This window comes from Macaca nemestrina, chromosome 18 (genome assembly GCF_043159975.1).
Source record: "Macaca nemestrina isolate mMacNem1 chromosome 18, mMacNem.hap1, whole genome shotgun sequence".
NCBI classification, from domain to species: Eukaryota; Metazoa; Chordata; class Mammalia; order Primates; family Cercopithecidae; genus Macaca; species Macaca nemestrina.
The window spans coordinates 79,896,306-79,915,580 of NC_092142.1; the positions used below are offsets into that span (position 1 = coordinate 79,896,306).

A 19,275-nucleotide genomic window follows, 5' to 3' on the forward strand; every position below is an offset into this window, starting at 1 on the left:
GTGTTTTTATGAACTCATGGATATTTATGCATTCAATGTGTATAAATCTTTTGCATTCACTATTCTTTTTGATGTGAGCAGTTTCATCTGTGGCCACTGGACACTCCTTCAAGGTAGCTCCTGAGTCTTACTGACAGGACCCCAGCAGTCTTTGACGGTTCCCCTGCTTTCTGGCATAAGATAGCCCAGGTTCAACATGACATTTACTGCCCAAGAGCTGGAATCAGCCACTTCTCCAAAGAGACCTGGTTTTCTTTTAGTGGGCAATGCTATTAGAAAGCATAATTTGAGTGCTAAGCATGCTAATTGCTACTGAGATGTCATTGCTTCAAAGACCTTTTCAGTGGACAGAATTAGGAAATACTTTTTAGAAAAAAAAAATGAATTCAAAGTACTATTTCCAATTCAAATTTAATACTGCAGTGTTTTGAGTTGAATTTTACTCTTGTATCTTGTTTTGGTCTTAGGTTGAAAATCTTGGTTTCTACTGACACTAACATTATATATATGATATTTTATAATGCCAATCACAAAACAGTATTTTTTTATTATGAACAAATAGTTTTACATTTTTTTTGCAGTTCTCTTTATCTTCAGGATGTATCACCTTCTGGAGATGTAAAGTCAAAATACTGTATTTGAACAACACTTATAATCATTTCCTTTCTGTGGTTATACAACCAACTTGACATGTACTTATTTGTTTCAGTTTGTTTTCAAGTTTTAGGAATTTCTCTTTTTTTCTTTATACAGATAATCACCATATAGTCATACATACACACACATACACACACAAAATCTTCATTCCTTTGTATAGATTCATGGTATACCTTTGTGTAAATGCATCATTGTTTATTTAACTAGTGTCCTACTGGTAGACATATAGAGCCCTTCTTATTTTAATTACATCCAACAATATACCTATCAAATGATCTACAGAAAAAGAAAATGTAAAATGTTAAAGTCCTTCGGACTACTTCAACACTTTATTCTTTATTCACTAAAAATTCATTCATTCAGTCAAAAAGTATTTATTGAATACCAATTATGTGTTAGCCACTGTCCTAAGAGCTGCAGATACAGGAATAATGTGGTGTCTGCCCAGAGAGGTGTTAGCCCAGAGAGTTTTCAGTCTACACATAACCTGAATTCCATGTATCATGAACTTGCTGATAAATTATCTGCTAGCTGAACTAAACTAAAATTTTAGCAGATAAAGCCATCACAACAACTTGAACTATCTCTAGAGAATTTTCCTTTATTTTAATTGTATCTGCTTTGAAAAGATATTCTCGTATTTTTGAATATTTGTAGTAAGTCCAATCAGTAGCTCAATAATCCAATCACAGGATTTTAGGAAATATGGATGCTCTGTAAGCAAATACTCCAGTGAAGAATAGCCAGGTCTAAATTTCTCTATACAAACTGCAGAATGCTTTACTTTCTTAGCCCTCTACTCGCCAGAGTTGAAGAAAAAGTAAATGCCCTGAGAATTTCCTAACAGCTTTGCCCTTAAGATTTTGCTGTCATATTCAATGACAACATACTATATTAATGCTTCCTAAATTTTTTTTTTCAAATCGCATCCTCAACATAATACAGCATCAATAAGAACTTTTCTCAAAAACTTCAGTACAAAAGTTATTTGAGGAAAGTGCTTAAAAATTAACTGGAGAAAAAAGAATAAGCTAGAAGTGATGACAAGAGTGGATGAAGGTCATTAACCCCAAAGAAGTAGGCATTTTAAGGAAGGTAGTTACATCAGAAAGAGTCTAAGTCAGTGCTTCTCAAATTTTTATATGCATGCAAATCATCTGGGGATTTTGTTAAAACGCAGATTCTCAGTTAGTAGGTCAGGGTGGGGCCTAAGATTCTTTTTTTTTTTTTTTTTTTTTTTTTGTAGAGACAGGGTCTTACTATGTTGCCCAAGCTGGTCTTGAACTCCCTGGCCTCAAGCAATTCTCCCACCTCGGCCTTCCAAAGTACTGGGATTACAGGTGCAAGCCACCATACATGGCTGAGGTTCTGCACTGCTAACAAGCTTTCCCAGGTTATGCTAAAGCTGCTGGCCCATGGACCACAGTCTAATGGCCCAAATGCAGATGAAGGTCTCTGAACAGAAGATGCTCTTACAACTCTCTCTTTGCCATGCTCTCCCCTCCTCCCATCCTCCCCTCATCTTCTAGGAATGAGTTAGTTCTCTAACTGTTGAAAATGTAATCATTCCTACTGGGCAGTCTTTCCAAGGTAAAATTTTATGTACAGGGTATCCGTTTCTGGTAAAATGGCTCATTAGGTAATCTGAAAACCCTCCAGCTAAAAAGCTATCTACAAGTACTACATAGCATATACCAAATATGGTTTTTAGAGGTATAGTTGAGCTCACAAGAAAGGAAAGAAAATCCTTGGGGGTTGAAATCAGAGAGAACTATAAACCAGAAAGTAAGTGCATCAGCACATGCTACGCAGCCTAGACCAGTTCCAGGGACCAGGAAGTGAGGTTTTCATACACACAATGGAAAAAGATGGAACATACTGAGTCTCTACAAGGAATGATGTGAGAAACAGTATCACATAAAGGCAGAAGGTAATCCTCTAAGAAAACGTTAACTAGAAAACATCCACTTGCCAGCATAGGGAGGTAAGAGTAAGGCCTGTGTGACTCACCTGGGGCTCTGAGCAGAAAAAATATGTTTCCCATTGGTAAGTTAAGTGTGCATGTCAGAAAGTTACTGGCGGGAAATTCTGGAAAGATAGTTGTGACTGTGGAAGCAAAGGTTTTAGATCTTTCCAAATCCCCACATAAAAAAGGGCAGGAGACACAGTATTTACAATAACATTAGGTTAAAATGTAACCCCCATATCCCAAAATACAAATGAGTGAGGCAAGGACAGAGCATCAACAGCCAGAGTCCTGGGAGGTCTCAGCATCAATGTGGAAAGCAGCACAGGGAGGCACGAGGTACCTGAACCAACTAAGGACTGAAGAACACAAAACAATCAACAGATATTCACTGCAAAGCCCAGAGGGCCAGTTTGAGAACAGCAATTGATACTGGCAATGTTCTTCAATAGTGGGTAAGTAAATGGGGCCCACAGGAAGGTCTGAAGGGGCTGGAGCAATTAATTAATGAGCTCTCAAAACTGACCCCCTAGGGTTACCTTCCAGGACAAGACTCCACAGTGAGGAAAAACTGCAGGGAGCAGAATCAAAATTGAACAGGACAGGGACAACAGAAGTGAAGAAAAAGGCCAGGTGCAGTGGCTCAGGCCTGTAATCCCAGCACTTCGGGAGGCCGCAGCAGGTGGATCACTTGAGGTCAGGAGTTCAAGACGAGCCTGATCAATATGGTGAAACCCCATCTCTACTAAAAGTACAAAAAAAGTAGCCGGGCATGGTGGTGCACGCCTGTAGTCCCAGCTACTTGGGAGGCTAAGGCACAAGAATCACTTGAACCCAGGCAGCAGAAGTTGCAGTGAGCCAAGATCACACCACTGCACTCCAGCCTGGGTGGCACAGCGAGACTCCGTCTCAATAAGAAAAGAAAAAAACCCACAGAATACTGTTCCCATGAGAACTTCCTTAGGAATTTGCTGGAAAATGAGGCTCAGACAACCAAAATGACTAGGGCGATATTAACACAAGACTAATGGTGAGCATTAAATATGTCCTTATTGTTTATATAATGAAGATTAAAAGGACAGTGTAGTAAGCAATGACAGACAGGTATTTAAATAACTTACCTGACCATTGGGAGGGATGAAGAAACTTCAGAGCCACATTGCAATTAAGAAGCTGCCTAGCAAAAAGGAGAAAACTGTAGCTACAGTTGCAAGCTCTATAACCCCACCATTTCTGCTCTGATCCATACCAGAAAATGGATGCTTCATAGACCGTCTCTCTCTCTCAATGTAAGTCAATTCCAAATCCAGATCTCACTGATTAATGGACATTAATTCCTATCTGGAATCCTAACGGTAAAGGAATTGGAGAAAATGCAGTATTTAACTTTTGAGTTTCACAATTATGGGAAGGCACACTAGAAGGAGGTGGAGTGGAGGTTGAGCAAGTCTATCTACAATTACCAAAAGGAACTTCCTTAAGGAGGCACATCTTCCAAAAACCTACTGCAAATTTGCTACTTATCAGTGAAATATAAGGATTTAACATCTGTAACAAGAGAAGTCCGATGTATCTATTAAACATTATACTGAATGTTCTAAGTACAATAAAAGAAGGAAGTATAAACATTGGAAAAAAACAAATGATTTAATACGGTTACTATTTAAAAGTGACATGAGTGTCTACATAGAAAAATCTAAAATAATCTATAGGTCCCAGAATTACTAAGCAAGTGTGGCAAGCATTCTGAATGTAAGATAAATATACAGAAATCAATTATACTCCAATATATCAGTAATAGGAAATTAGAATAAATTGGATGAGGGGCTCATGCCTATAATCCCAGCTTTATAAACATTTTTTAAAGAGATATTAGAATAAGTAATTTTAAAAATACCCCTTAGAAACGAATCTAGCAAAAGATGTATAGGATCACAATTTTAAAAATCATAAAATCTTCCAGCCTGGACATGGTGAAACCCTGTCTCTACTAAAAAATACAAAAATTAGCAGGGATGGTGGCACACACCTGTAGTCCCAGCCACTCAGGAGGCTGAGGCACGAGAATTGCTTGAAGCCAGGCGGTGGAAGTTGCAGTGAGCCGAGATCACACCACTGCACTCCAGCCTGGGTGACAGGGTGAGACTCTGTCTCAAAAAAAAACCAAAAACCAAAAAACAAAAAAACAAAATCATAAAATCTTAAAACCATTTGGGGTGTAATTTAGTAACTTCTAGTAAGTCTGAAAATGCATACCTTACAGCCCAATAATTAAAATCCTAGGTTTATACCTAAAAACACTCTCCAAGATTGCACAAGAAGGTATGCAAGAACTTTCATTGAAGTTTATAATAGCAAAGACTGGATATCTAAGTGACCATCTACGGGGAAACACATAAACCTTGGTATAGTCCTACAACGAAGTGCTATATAGCAGGCAAAACAAATAAACAAAAGCCTCATTTATCAACATAATATTTTTTTTTAAAAAAAAGGTAAGTTACCAAAGACTACACACATCATGACCTCTCCTAAGTAACATGTCTAAACACGCAAAATAAAATATGGCTATGGATACTGACATATATATATGTGTATACACATATATGAAATCATACATGGGAATGAAATATATTAAAGTATAGTAGGGTAGTAGTAGTAGTAGTTACCACCAATAAAGAAATAAGTGGAACAGGCTTGGGGTGACAAACACAGGAGGATTTAGCCAGTTTTGTATTATTATTTTTTTAAACCTGTATTTTTTAAAAGTATGATGAAATATCAATAGACTTAGATAGCATCTACGTGCGTGTTCATATTATTCTGCATAGTTTTCTGTAAACTTGAAACATTTTGTCACAAAAAAGAACGGCATTAATAGCACAAAAAAGGTCCTTTACGGGATTTGGGCAATCTTCCCTTTCCCTCATTTCAGACGTGGTATACACTCAACCAGTTTCTTTTCTCCAAGTGAGAGAAACTCAGCCACCTGTCTCTGCTCTCCCCTCCCTACTGTCAACCTTGTCCTCCATCTCCTGTCCTCCCATGTGACCAGCTGCTGGTGAGACCAGACTAGAGCTTAGAGGACAGAAATGGCCCCACAGGTCTCTAGCTCAGGCCACCTGCTTCATCTGACATCAGAGGCAGGAGACCGGTAACAATAAAGCATACCTTTGCTTTCCCTTCACCACTTTCTGCTATGTACTTATCTCCTTTAGTGACCTCTCTAGGGGAGGCAGGAATGTCTACGGATTAAGGTAGATTCCAGCATAGCTGGTTCCCTGAATATGATATCATTTAAGGGGCACCAATTTCAATATCAGGGTGCAGTGAAAGGAGCAACTCCCTTGGGACAGTGAGGTTTTTTTTCCTAAGAACAGAATGATTTGTATGTCCACCAGGCAGGTCAATGGCATAATTTGGTTCAGCCTAAGCCCTTTCTACAGAAAACTAATTGTGCCTGGAGCTAAACACTCCGTGGAGATTAATCTGATTTTAAACCTCATTTATAAAAGGTCAGAAACAGCTCAACGTTCTATCCTCACTCTTAAGTAAAATTGTGTAGTGCTTCCTAAAATAAACCATTAATTCACTGTCACCAGAGCATCAAGGTTCACAGCATTCTGCAAAACTAGATTTCTCAGGAATACCTTGGCCTAAGCTCTTCAGCTCCCAAGAGATGGTCTCTTGTGACCCAAAGGTGTACTTACCGTCTGCAAGTCAACAGTAACTAAGTATCTTCCTTCACTTGGAATCCTGCACAGACCCTACAATGCCTTCCTGTTGCCCTTAGTGGGAAAGCCAGACTCCCTAAGAGGACACAGATGGTCCTTCGTGATGTGAACCGTCACTAGAACCACATCCATCTTATTCCATGGTATCACCTGCACCCAGCACAATGCCTCATGCTTCATAAAGGCAAGAAGACATGGAACCTCTGCACCTCCCAACCCCATTCTCCCTCTAGCTTCTTGGGTTTCTACTGCATGTGGGAACTTAAAGTATTTGGAAATCCTCAGGAAGAAGTGTGCTTGCTCTAGACAGGAGAAACAGATTTCACTCTGATCTACAGTAGGCTGGGGAAAGTCAACAAGGCTGACGAGATGTAAAGCATGGAATAAGATGCAGCCACCCCTGGGACTGGCTTCCTCTATGGAAAGGCAGGATCTACAGGGAGCCAGAGAATGGGGCCGGCTTGGGATGAGTTCTAGAGGCCTGGCCCTTCCTTCTGCCTCATATTAAGCCCCTCACCCCTCGACCCCCTATTCCATCAGCTGGAGCCCCACTCAAATGGTATCACCCCTAGTGATTTGGTGCATTCTACCAAAGTACAGGGGAAGTGTTTCCAATACTCCCATTTGGGTGCACTTGAGAGAATAACAATATTGAGGGGGCCCTTACTTTGTGCCAGATAATTCATTACATACATCTCAACCAATCCTCACAATAACTCTGACAGGTACTGTCACTGGGTTGAACTGGTTTAACCATAACTATTCACTGAATAACCAGAAAGATCTTTATAAAATATAAATAAATGAAATCACAACCAATCCCTAAAACCTTCTAATGGTTTTCCATTACCCTCCAAATAACATGCCAAGTTCCCTGAGGTGGTGTCCACGGCCCGCGTGTTCTGGCCCTGCCCACCTGTGTCCTCAGCTCATGCTACCCTCTCCCTTGCTCACTGTGCTCCAGCTCACTAGCATTTTATTTCTCAAACTCCCTTCCTAGAGGGAGCTGGAAAGGTAGATCATTGCCATAGCCTTGAGTGTGTACTTTATTCTACAGGGATCAGCAACAGCTGGAATACAGAGTGTAAGATGTAAAAACATTAGGTGGTTTGAATATCCCCAAAAAATGCACTCATATATTACTAATAAAATTTTTAAAAATTCATTTCCAAAGTTTCATCCAGCTCTTATGGTCAACTACTGACACTGGCCTACAGGGCCTTAGCTGGCATCTGCATGCAGACATCTCCCAATTCTGTTCTAATCCAGGCGACTCTAACGAGCTGCAGACCTAAATACCCAGCAGCAACCCGGAAGCCACCTCCCCCTGGATCTTTCACACACACTTCACCTCCCCAGTACTCCCTCCCACACAGGCACAAATCCAATGCCTGAGACATCCTAGATGCTTCTTTAAACCCTACACCTAGTCAGCCATGCTGACTCCTCCATGCTTGACTCGTCATTCCTCTTGATCCCCAAAGCCACATCTTTCATTCAGGCCCTCATTTCTAACTTCAGTTAGGACAAAAATCTAATTGGTCTCCCTGGGCATAATCGTCCTTCCCCTCCAATTTATCCCCCAAATTATAACCAAAAAAATCTTACTAAAATACAAATTGAAATATATCAGCCTTCTAACTAACTCCTCTCCCCAAATCCCTAATCACCGTATTAAAATCTGCAACTGGTCATCAAAGCACTGGAAATAAAATTCCAACAGATTTCAAAGCTGTTTGTGATCTTCCTCCACTCTAAGCTCCCATATTCTAGTCATGCTAAATGACTTAAAGTGCGCCTCAGAATGTATCCCATTTTCACTCATTTGTCAAAGGTAATCTTTGCTAAATAGCTTTCTTGGAATAGCTCCTTCTTCATGAAGACTGAACATGAATGTCCTCTGTCTTCTATGACGCCTACCTAATCACGGCACTTTGATGATTATAGGTGACTAAACGTCAACTTACCAGTTTACTACAAGATTCTGAAGGCAAAAACGTCTCATTTCTGTATTTCTACTGCCTGACACTAGGGGCACTGAATAAACATTCATACGCTTTGTCTTGGAAGGTACTTCAGAATTAATTCTGGTTCTTTCCCCATCCTTCCACTGAATGTCTGTTATGCTCTGTAATTGACGTACTGGAAGTCCAGCCTCTTGAACACCTCCTGTGATGGGGAAATCACTTATTAAACACCGACACCAACAAGGCCTCATGCTGGACATTATACATAGAACTCCACTAGAAGGATCCCACAGCTGAGTCTGTTCCCTGACACCCGACAAGAAGATCAAGCCCCTGCTGTGGCTGCAGCTAGAAGCTGCTGACTTCCAGATTGTCACAGGTCTCAGAAACACTTGGCAGAAGGAACACTGGTGAGATGACTGCTAGAACTGGGCACGGGAAGAACAGTCCTATACTCAACAGAGAGGAGACACACTGGCCTAAGGTTAACTGGCACCTCGAGTGGGCACATTCAACCAAATAGGAAAGCAAAGTCTGCTAAGACTCAATTCCTGACCAGATGCAACTTTTCAATGTTACATATAAATATTTAATCTTTTAGTCTGGGTACAGTGGCTCACGCCTGTAATCCCAACACTCTGGGAGGCTGAAGTGGGTGGATCATCTGAGCTCAGGAATTTGAGATCGGCCTGGTCAACATGGAGAAACTCTGTCTCTACCAAAAATACAAAAATCAGCTAGGCATGGTAGCCTGTGCCTGTAGCCCCAGCTACTAGGGAGGCTGAGGCAGGAGAATCACTTGAACCCAGGAGGTGGAGGTTACAGTGAACTGAGATCGCACCACTGTACTCCAGCCTGGGCGGCAAAGCAAGACTATGTCTCAAAAAAAAAAAATCTTTTTTAATCATTTAGAAAATCACTCTTTAAAAACAATAAAGTTGGAACATTTTCAAATAGTTAACACTGATGGTATTTCCCCAGAACTCTTCAGTGTCATGTTGTCAGAAAGAAAAAGCCTAATGGCATCATTTGCCCTAATGCCAGGAGACTCTAAGAGAAAGGAGAAAAAAATTATTTAAATAAATTATTTTATTGAGGGAGATAAGTTACTCAGATATTAACTGGCTGTAGGCAAAGGGAAGAAACACGGTGAAGTCAGGTTTGCTGGTAAAGGGGAGACAGTACTAAACGCCCTGCCCAACAAACACTCAGAATCCAGGGTTTTCATATTTCTCCACAGTTCAATCTCTCACAGGTCACCTTCCATTCAAAGGATTATGGAGACCAAATAAGATAGGATTCTTTCAGGTATCAATCCAGAGTCTTTAGGTCTTCTCTCAGCCAAGGCATCCAGTGAAAATGCAATTTATTTTTCGGATTCCTCTGGAGTATTAAAAAGTTTCTTTCGCATTGCAATGCCATCCTCCCTGCTCTTGATCCTGTTTTGTATGTACTGAAAAATAAAAGGAAGAAGGGGGGAGAAAAGAGAGAGCAGATTATGTCACTATTTATAGCAGTATATTATTTAGAAATATTTGCAAAATATAAATGTTCTTTGAGGTTAACAGGGGTTAAATTTTTAAAAAATGTTCTGACAAAATTCTTCTTTTATTGAACTAAATCTGAGATTGGAAATAGTGACCTTAGAGAATATCTCATATCTAGCACAACTTAATTCAATACAGTACAGCATCTACATCCTAATAGGTGCACAATTGTTTGCTCAATTTCCTCCCAAAACATGAATTCAATAAGTACTGAAGACGAGCAAATTCTGTCTGTGTTCTCCAGGGGCTCACAGTCTAACAAGTCCTCTAACTTCTGCTGAGTACCTCTAGTGGAGGGGCTCACCTCCTTGAAAGGTAGCCTAACTGCTGGTCAATTCTACTCATTCCAGAGATTTTCATTTTAAACCAAAAGTGCTTCCCTGTAAACTCCATGAGAGGTAGTTTGTCTAACTGTTGGACAATTCTACTCGTTCCAAAGTTTTTCATTTTAAACCAAAAGTGCTTCCCTGTAAACTACCACCTTTTATTTCTTCTTGTCTGCTGTAATGTTCAAATATTTGATTACAGATAACCTACTTACTACCTTTTGGGCTGAACATTGCTTGTTTCTACAACTGCTGCACAAAACATAGCCTCTGTCTTTTAATATCGAACCTATAAAATGACTTTTATTGACTTTTTATAAAACACTTTAATATCAATGCCCCTTACCAAAAAAAAAAAAAAAAAAAATCACAACCAAAATTGAATACAGTGCTCCAGTCACAATGACAGACATGGACTACAGTGGGCCTAGATGTTATGACCAACTCACATTGTATTTCTTTAGACATTATCAAAAGAGTAACTGGTTCTTAGCAACCTATCCTACTGACTCATATAGAAACACATAGGTCAGCTTCCCAAGGTTTCTTCTCATGAACAGTTAACAAACCTGATACTCCTCAAATCCTATGTTTCGTAACCAGCTACATATAACTGCAGTTTTCACCTCAAGAGGTTTTCGGCCTAGTATTCTGATCTGGCCGGCAGGTTAGAAATAACAGCAGACACGAAGCCTGGCACTTAGATTTTCTTAAATAGTTAACCTACGTTTAAAGCAGAGAAACTTAAAAGTGTTTTTATATGTATATATGTACAAGCTTACAATATATATACCAAACCAACACACTTTAAAGGTGAATGACTGTGTTTTCCCCTGGGCAGAAGGGGAAAAGGGTAAAAGTAAATTCCAATAGAAAAAACTGAAAACATGTGAACAGTTAAACATCAAAATCTTCTAGGAGCCACAGATCTGGAGAGCAAGGCCACAGAAATTAAAGATTAGTGATACCGAGCTCATCACGGATGAACCCCGCCATCCGAGACAGTGTAATGTGGGGATTCATGACTTTGAGTTATTTCACTCTTCTGGGCCAGTAACTTCAAATATAAGCAGGTGGGCTAGACAATCTTTAAGAAGTTTTCTAGATCAAAAGTTTTGACTGAAGGATTCTAACATATCTTCTGGAATGGTAGTTTTCAAACTTTTTATTCCTTCCTTGTCAAAAGGCTACCTCAGGCCAGGTATGGTGGCTCACGCCTATAATCCCAACACTTTGGGAGGCCAAAATGGGCAGATGGCCTGAGGTCAGGAGTTCATGACCAGCCTGGCCAACATGATCAAACCCTGTCTCTACTAAAAATATAAAAATTAGCCAGGCGTGGTGGCACGCACCTGTAATCCCAGCTACCCAGGAGGCTGAGGCAGGAGAATCACTTGAACCCAGGAGGAGGAGGTCGCAGTGAGCCGAGATCACACCATTGCACTCCAGCCTGGGCGACAAGAGCGAGACTTCGTCTCAAAAAAAAAAAAAAAAAAAAAAAAAAAAAAAGGCTACTTCAAATTACACATGAAGCATGAGGTCCCTTCAAAGCCATTCATTTTATCTATCATGCATTCAATCTACTCATAAAATTGTTTGGGAAAAAATCAAAAAACACTATTCTAAAACAAGGAGGGATACCTGCTGAGAAAAAGCTTTCACATCTACCTTTAATCACATCTACTGGATTGCCCCCAGCAATCAGGTTGAGGAGGGTCTTAAGGGAAAGTCTTCAGAATACTTTGTAGCAGGCCAATAAATAACTTACAGGGCAAATCAAAATACAGTGTACATTAAAATATGTTAAGACATCTCCAAAGGAAGTCAAGATCGTCCCTGAATAAAAGGGGGGAAAAGAATGAATATGAAGTTACTCACAAAACTCCATCAAACAATAGACAGAAGGCCAATTAACCCCAAACCAAACAAAACAATTAAGATGGACAAAAGAGGATGCCACAAAAGTATTATTAGTGTTTTTGTTGGTTTTTTTGTTTCCAAGAAGAAGAAAAGGCCAGGTGCAGCGGCTCACACCTGTAATCCAAAACTTTCGGAGGCCAAGGTGGGAGAACTGCTTGAGCCCAGGAGTCTGAGACCATCCTGAGCAACACAGCGAAACTCTATCTCCCTAAAAAAAAAGAAAAAAAAAAAGAATAAAAGCAGTGACACAGCAGAGTCCCAACAAGAAATGGCCATATACTTTTTCTACTTAAAAGCTTCATGGAGGCCAGGTGCAGTGGCTCACGCCTGTAATCCCAGCACTTTGGGAGGCTGAGGCGGGCACATCACAAGCTCAGGAGATCGAGACCATTCTAGCTAACACGGTAAAACCCCGTCTCTACTAAAAATGAAAAAAATTAGCCGGGCATGGTGGTGGGCACCTGTAGTCCCAGCTATTCGGGAGGCTGAGGCAGGAGAATGGCGTGAACCCGGGAGGCGGAGCTTGCAGTGGGCCGAGATCCTGTCACTGCACTCCAGCCTGGGCGACAGAGCAAGATTCTGTCTCAAAAAAACAAAACAAAAAAATGCTTCATGGAATGAAGTAATCAGATGACACATGAAGCAAAGAGTAGCAGGAAAGCATCTGAAGCAAGCATTAAGAGTAGAGAAGAAATACATGAGTGCAGACTCAGAAATGAGTGATGGGCGAGCAGACAGAAAAACATCTACAAATTAGAGAATAAAATAACATACAACTACACAGAGGACTTAGAAAAGAAATCAAGGAGAAAACATAAAACGTACAGGAAAACAAACTCAGACAAAGTAAGAAAAATATCTCCAACAGTCTACTAAAAAGTCACTAACAGATCTCAGGCCAGCTGAGAAGACAATTTCATATGAAGATCTAATTGACAAAGCAGTGGCAAAATTTCTTAACCATGGGGGAAAACATCTAAAAACGCAAAAAGAGCTACGTTATACAGCTGAAAGAATGTAAAAAACAAATAGCCATACCAAATAAAATAATATGAGCTATATTTTTCCATCAGCTATCTATTTATCTACCTATTTATTTATTTATTTAGAGACAGAGCCTCATTCTGTCACCCAGGCTAGCTAGAATGCATTCATTTACTTATCTATCTATCTAGAGACAGAGTCTCACTCTATCTATCTATCTATCTAGAGACAGAGTCTCACTCTGTCTGTCTGTCTATCTATCTATCTATCTAGAGACAGAGTCTCACTCTGTCACCCAGGCTAGAATGCAGTAACGTGATCTGGGCTCACCGCAACCTCCGCCTCCCAAGCTCAAGTTATTCTCCTGCCTCAGCCTCAGCCTCCTGAGTAACTGGGACTACAGGTGCCCGCCACCATGCCTGGCTAATTTTTTTGTATTTTTAGTAGAGTCGGGTTTCACCATGTTTCCTAAGCTGGTCTCGAACTCCTGACCCCAGGTGATCTGCCTGTCTTGGCCCCCTAAAATGCTGGGATTATAGGCGTGGGCCACCACACCCGGGCAATACTATTTTTTAGAGACAGGGTCTCACTCTGTCACCCAGGCTGAAGCAGAGTGGTGACCTAGATAGCTCACTGCAGCCATGAACTCCTGGGCTCAGGTGATCCTCCTGCCTCAGCCTCCCAAGTAGCTAGGACCACAGGTATGTGTAACCACACTTGGTTAAATTTTAAGAGATTTCTTACAGACAGGGTCTCACTATGTTGCCCAAGTTAGCCTCAAACTTTTCACCTCAAGGAATCCTCCTGCCTCAGCCTCTCGAATAGCTGGGATTACAGATGCCAGCTCATAAGCTTACTATTAAAACAGAAACATTGTCCTAGGTGTAGTTTTCATGTAAACTGGTTTTTTCATATAAAGGACAAATATTTATAATAAATCATTTAAAAACACTAATAAGGCTGGGCATGGTGACTCATGCCTATTGTCCCAGCACTTTGGGAGGCCAAGGTAGGAGGACTGCTTGAGGTTAGGAGTTTGAGACCAGCCTGGGCAACACAGCGAGACTCGCATCTCTACAAAAAAATGTGTAAAACCTTAACCAGGCACGGTGATACGCACCTATAGTCCTAGCTACTCAGGAGGTTGAGGTGGGAGGATCACTTGAGTTTGAGGCTTCAGTGAGCTATGATCACCCTACAGGGTGGCATGTACCTGTGGTCCTAGCTACTCAGGAAGCTGAGGTGGGAGGATCACTTGAGTTTGAGGCTTCCGTGAGTTATGATCACCCTACTGCACTCCAGCTTAGGCGACAGAGAGAGATCCTGTCTCAAAAGAAAAAAAGAAACAAACTATTACTCTTCAGTCAGAACTCCAAACAGTTCTTCAAACAGTAAAGATGAGTGTCACACTGAAAAGGGAATCCAGGAAGGGAAAATCAGCCTGAGCAGAAAACAAAATCAAAAGAAAGATGCTGGACAACTTCAAATATTATATTTAAACTTTTCAATCTGAGGCAAAAAAAAAAAAAAAAAGTTCAAAAATAACAAAAATGGTATCTGAAACGCAAAATTTTAGCCATCGTATATTTTAAAAAGTTCTGGACACAAAAAATCTGATGTACGAAACAAATTGAATCAAATTTCTTTTCAAAAGTTTAAAATGCACTCTGCTTATCTGGCAGTGCCTGGAAAAAGACAATGAACTGTGTACGGTGGCTATTTGCCCAAGTCCAAGTCATGCCCTAAGTTCAGGAGATGAGTGTTCCAAAACAAGTCAAATCAGATCCCAATGGCTTACACAAAGCATAACTACAAAGAAATTCAAAATGTTAAAGCTGAAAAGAGCCTAATTCTAGCCTCCTCAATTTATATACGGAAATTGAGGCCCAGAGAGTTTTAATTACCTGCCTATCAGCTAATAGGTGACTGATATAAGTCTTTCTGCCGGCCAGAGATACAACTTCCTAAACCATTAAATTCATCCAAATGACCTACAGTAATCATCACAAGGAAGTTGTCTTCCTCATTTGTGCTCATGGCCAAAAAGCTATGTTCTAAAACTGTCCCCAGAAAAGCTTTCATTTCTTCCCTTAAACAGAGGAAGGTCATACACATGTAAAGTCAATTTTCTCCATTACACAAAAATTTGGGAAAAATTCAATAATGGCAGTAATATACAATATTCAAATATGTTCTATTGTTCAACCATATCCATCCTTTGACACTTTTCTTACCTCCTTTCTCAGGCATTTTCTCACCTCCCGATCAAAATCATTACAATAACCAAAAAATTTCAGAACGTTGTGCTAAAAGGAAGAAAAGGAGTAAAATATTTCATCCCATAATATGCCAAGGTTTAGGGAACATACAATTTAAATACTACAGAAATTAGTTTATAGTGTCACTTTGTTAATAAACAAGTAATAGTTAAATCACATGTATGAAGCACAGTTGGTCCTTGAACAACATGGATTTGAACTGCGTGAGTCCACTTACACGTGGATTTTTTTCAATAAATATATTGAAAACATTCTTGAACATTTGCAACAATTTAAAAAAACTTGCAGATGAACCACCATAGCCTAGAAATACCAAAAAAAAAAAAAAAAAAAAAAAAGTACAGCATAAATGCTTAAAACATGTAAATACCGGCGGGGCACGGTGGCTCATGCCCATAATCCCAGCACGTTGGGAGGCCAAGACAGGTGGGTAGATCACCAGATCAGGCGTCAAGATCAGCCTGGCCAAGATGGTGAAACCCTGTCTCTACTAAAAGTACAAAAACAATTAGCTGGGCGTGTTGGTGGGCGCCTGTGATCCCAGCTACTCGGGGAGGCTGAGGCAGAGAACTGCTTAAACCCGGGAGGCGGAGGATGCAGTGAGCCGAGATTGCGCCACTGCACTCCAGCCTGAGCGACGGAGTGAAACTTCGTCTTAGGGAAAAAAAAAAAAAACGTAAATACTATTTTGTCATTTACTACCATAAAACATATACAAATTTTAAAACGTTAAAATTTATCAAAACTAACACACACACAGAACATATATAGCACCATTCAAAGTTGAGAGAAATGTAAGCAAATGTAAAGATGTATCAAATCACAACTACATAAAATTAACTGCGATATATACTGTACTACCGTAATAATTTTGAAGTCACCTCCTATTGCTATTACAGTGGGCTCAAGCGTTACAATTATGCACTTAAAACACCCTGTGATACCAATAACATACACAGGAAGCAAGTCATGTTTACTGCAATAAGCATAAACCTTGAATAACACCATGGGACCCATATGAAGCGCCACTAGTAATGCTGGAAGTGCTCCCAAGAAGCAGAGAAAAGTAATCACATTACAGGAAAAAGCTGAACTACTTGAAATGTACTGTAGATTGAGGTCTGCAGCTGGGGTTGCCTACCATTTTAGACTGACATACATCATCTTGTAAACAGATGATGTAAACTTACATATCAATAAATACAATACCATACTATAAATGTATTTTCTCTTCCTTACGATTTTCTTTTCTCTAACTTACTTTATTGTATGAATACAATAAATTATACATATAACATACAAAACATGTGTTAATCAACTATTTATGCTGTCAGTAAGGCTTCCAGACAACAGGAAACTCTCGGTCAAGTTTTTGGGTAGTCAAAAAGTTATATGTGGACTTTCAACTGCATGGTGGTTAGTGCCCCGAACTTCCAAGCTGTTCAAGGATCAACTGTATACAAATGAACAAATTATCCTGGTTTTTCTTACAAAGAAGGAATAAACATTCTGCAAGTAGAAACAAAGATTTAAAGACTTTTTCTTGATGAAAGGGAAGCCTACTTACTAACTCACCAAAACCTCACAAAGACAGTGTAAATGTTTTATCATAACCTAACAATCTTTTCTTAAGGGAAATGTTAAAATCAGCACAATCCACTCTCTATTACAGGGAGTGGTGTCAAGCTGCAGCGTGGCCACACTGCCATGGGCAGAGTAACTTCACTACCAAACACTGTGCTGTAAGAGTTATCTTATTAATAAATGCTTAGTGCCAGAGCCCTTTTCTCATTAGCCCCCATTCAAAATGTCACCAAAATACATTAAATACATAACACAGCCATAAACGGTGGCTCACACCTATAATCTCAGCACTTTGGGAGGCCAAGGCAGGCGGATCACCTCAGGTCGGGAGTTTGAGACCAGCCTGACCAACATGGAGAAATTCCATCTCTACTAAAAATACAAAATTAGCCAGGCATGGTGGCACATGCCTGTAATCCCAACTACTCCGGAGCTGAGGCAGGAGAATTGCTTGAATCTGGGAGGTGGAGGATGCGGTGAGCAGAGATCGTGCCATTGCATTCCAGCCTGGGCAACGAGAGCGAAACTCCGTATCGGGGAAAAAAAAAAAAAAAAATACCTAACACTATCATTAGATGCCCTACAAAGGTCATATAAACAAGCCACTAATTTACAATACAAGGAAATCTGCCTGAAGTTCAGTTTGATTTAAAAAATAAAATCTCCTAGCTGTTTCTAGTCCTGTGAGTATCATCGTGGCAGAAAGTATGAGTGTTCTCTGAAGCAGGTTAAGCTGAAGCCTGAAGTTAAGAACCTGAATTTCAGTAGGAACATAATTAGTGTGTTTGCACTTCACGATTTTCAAGGGTGGGTCAGATAGCACGGTGATCTGTTTTATAACGACAGGTCATATATGCTGAACTTGGTAGTTGTAATAATAAGCACATCTTTTCCTTTTCGTTCTAATTAAGACTTTCATGGAAACCAGACAACACATAATTAATAAGCTATGCCTCATGCTATTTCTTTTTTTCCTGCTTCACCGCCATTTTAAACATACGTTTCAAGTCCACACTGAGTAAGTGGTCAGTTTTTCCAGGAAGCATTCAAGATAGACTAAAGTCTCCTGTTTGTTACTTAATGACCTTTCCAGAATAAATTTCTTAATTTAAAAAACTTTCTGTACTTAATTTTTATTTTACTCTTTTCTTTCCTCTATCATTCCCAAAGAATAAGTATTTCCTGTGTATTTTTCCTATACTACTTCCTTGACAACAAATAAACATGACAATGAATTTTCACCCCTTCTAGTCAAGCAGTTTTCAAATGTTAGACAATATTTCAGAGTTGACATTTATTCATGTCATTCCATGTATGTACATCTTAATTCAAAAATCCATGACAAAAACTAATTTATATGCTTCCTTTTACCTAACTAAGGTAAAATGAGAATTATACTCTTGTGATGTTAACATGAAAAATATCAGACCCAAATGCCTCAGAGAAATTGGTAGAAGAAATTCTCGCAGGCTACAAGTTTCTCATACTTATATAGAGTAAGTCTCTAGTGCCTGGTGTCAATTTCTTAAGAACCAAACCAACCGAGCAATTGATTGAATAAGTGAATCAATAGATATCTGCAAACCTTCTATATAAAGAACAATGTCCCAGGCACCAGGGATGCAGAAGTGAGCAAGGTGGATCTGGGCCCTACTCTCACAGTACATAGTCAGAGGGAAAAAGACAAATAAGAAGTGATTGCCATAAAGCAGTGGTTCTCAAAGTGTAGTCCAGAGACACCCAGGGGTTCCTGAGACATTTGCAGGGAATATAGAAGGTCAAAACTATCTTCTCAATAACACAAAAACATTTGTTTTGTTCATTTTCATCCTCTCACAAGGGTATAGTGGAGTTTTCCCGAGGCTATATGAAGTCTAACATTACAACAGATTGAATGTAGAGGCAGACATGAGAATTCAGGTATATTTTATTAATTCAGACATTAAAAAAATGAAAAGCGATGTCATTCTTTTCCCTTTGTTCTGGTTTGAAAAGTAAGATTTTTGTGAAAAATAACTATGCTAACATGTCATCTGACCATGTAAAATTATAATTTATCATTGTAACTTTAAAATAATTTTTTTAATTTCTCAGTCTTCATTTCTAATCCAATAAATATTGTACATATCACCCACATAAACAATAGCTCCCAAGAGTCCTCAATAATGTTAAAAGAGTGTAAAGGAGTCCTGAGACCAAAAAGTGTGAGAACTGCCACGAAGCAGAAAGGTATTATGTATGATGCTACTAAGAGTGACTGTACCAGGAGAATCTAGGCCAGGAAAGGGAAAAGGAAATGACCAACTAAGCT

The 19,275-nt window shown here is 39.6% G+C and overlaps 1 protein-coding gene across 3 annotated transcripts in view; it reads right to left on the reverse strand.

Annotated features, from left to right (window-relative positions):
* Positions 1 to 9,395: 9,395 nt before the first annotated feature.
* LOC105491213 (C-X9-C motif containing 2) overlaps positions 9,396 to 19,275 on the reverse strand; it is a 65,663-nt gene continuing 55,783 nt past the window's right edge. For 2 of the 3 annotated variants that reach the window (XM_071084996.1, XM_011757413.3), the window contains 2 exons: positions 15,336 to 15,407; positions 9,396 to 9,777 (listed from right to left, as the gene is read on the reverse strand). In XM_071084996.1, the coding sequence (XP_070941097.1) occupies positions 9,691 to 9,777; positions 15,336 to 15,407 (159 nt within the window). In that variant the 3' untranslated portion in view covers positions 9,396 to 9,690. The remainder of the gene's footprint in view (positions 9,778 to 15,335; positions 15,408 to 19,275) is intronic. The other variant, XM_071084997.1, reaches the window with a different exon arrangement.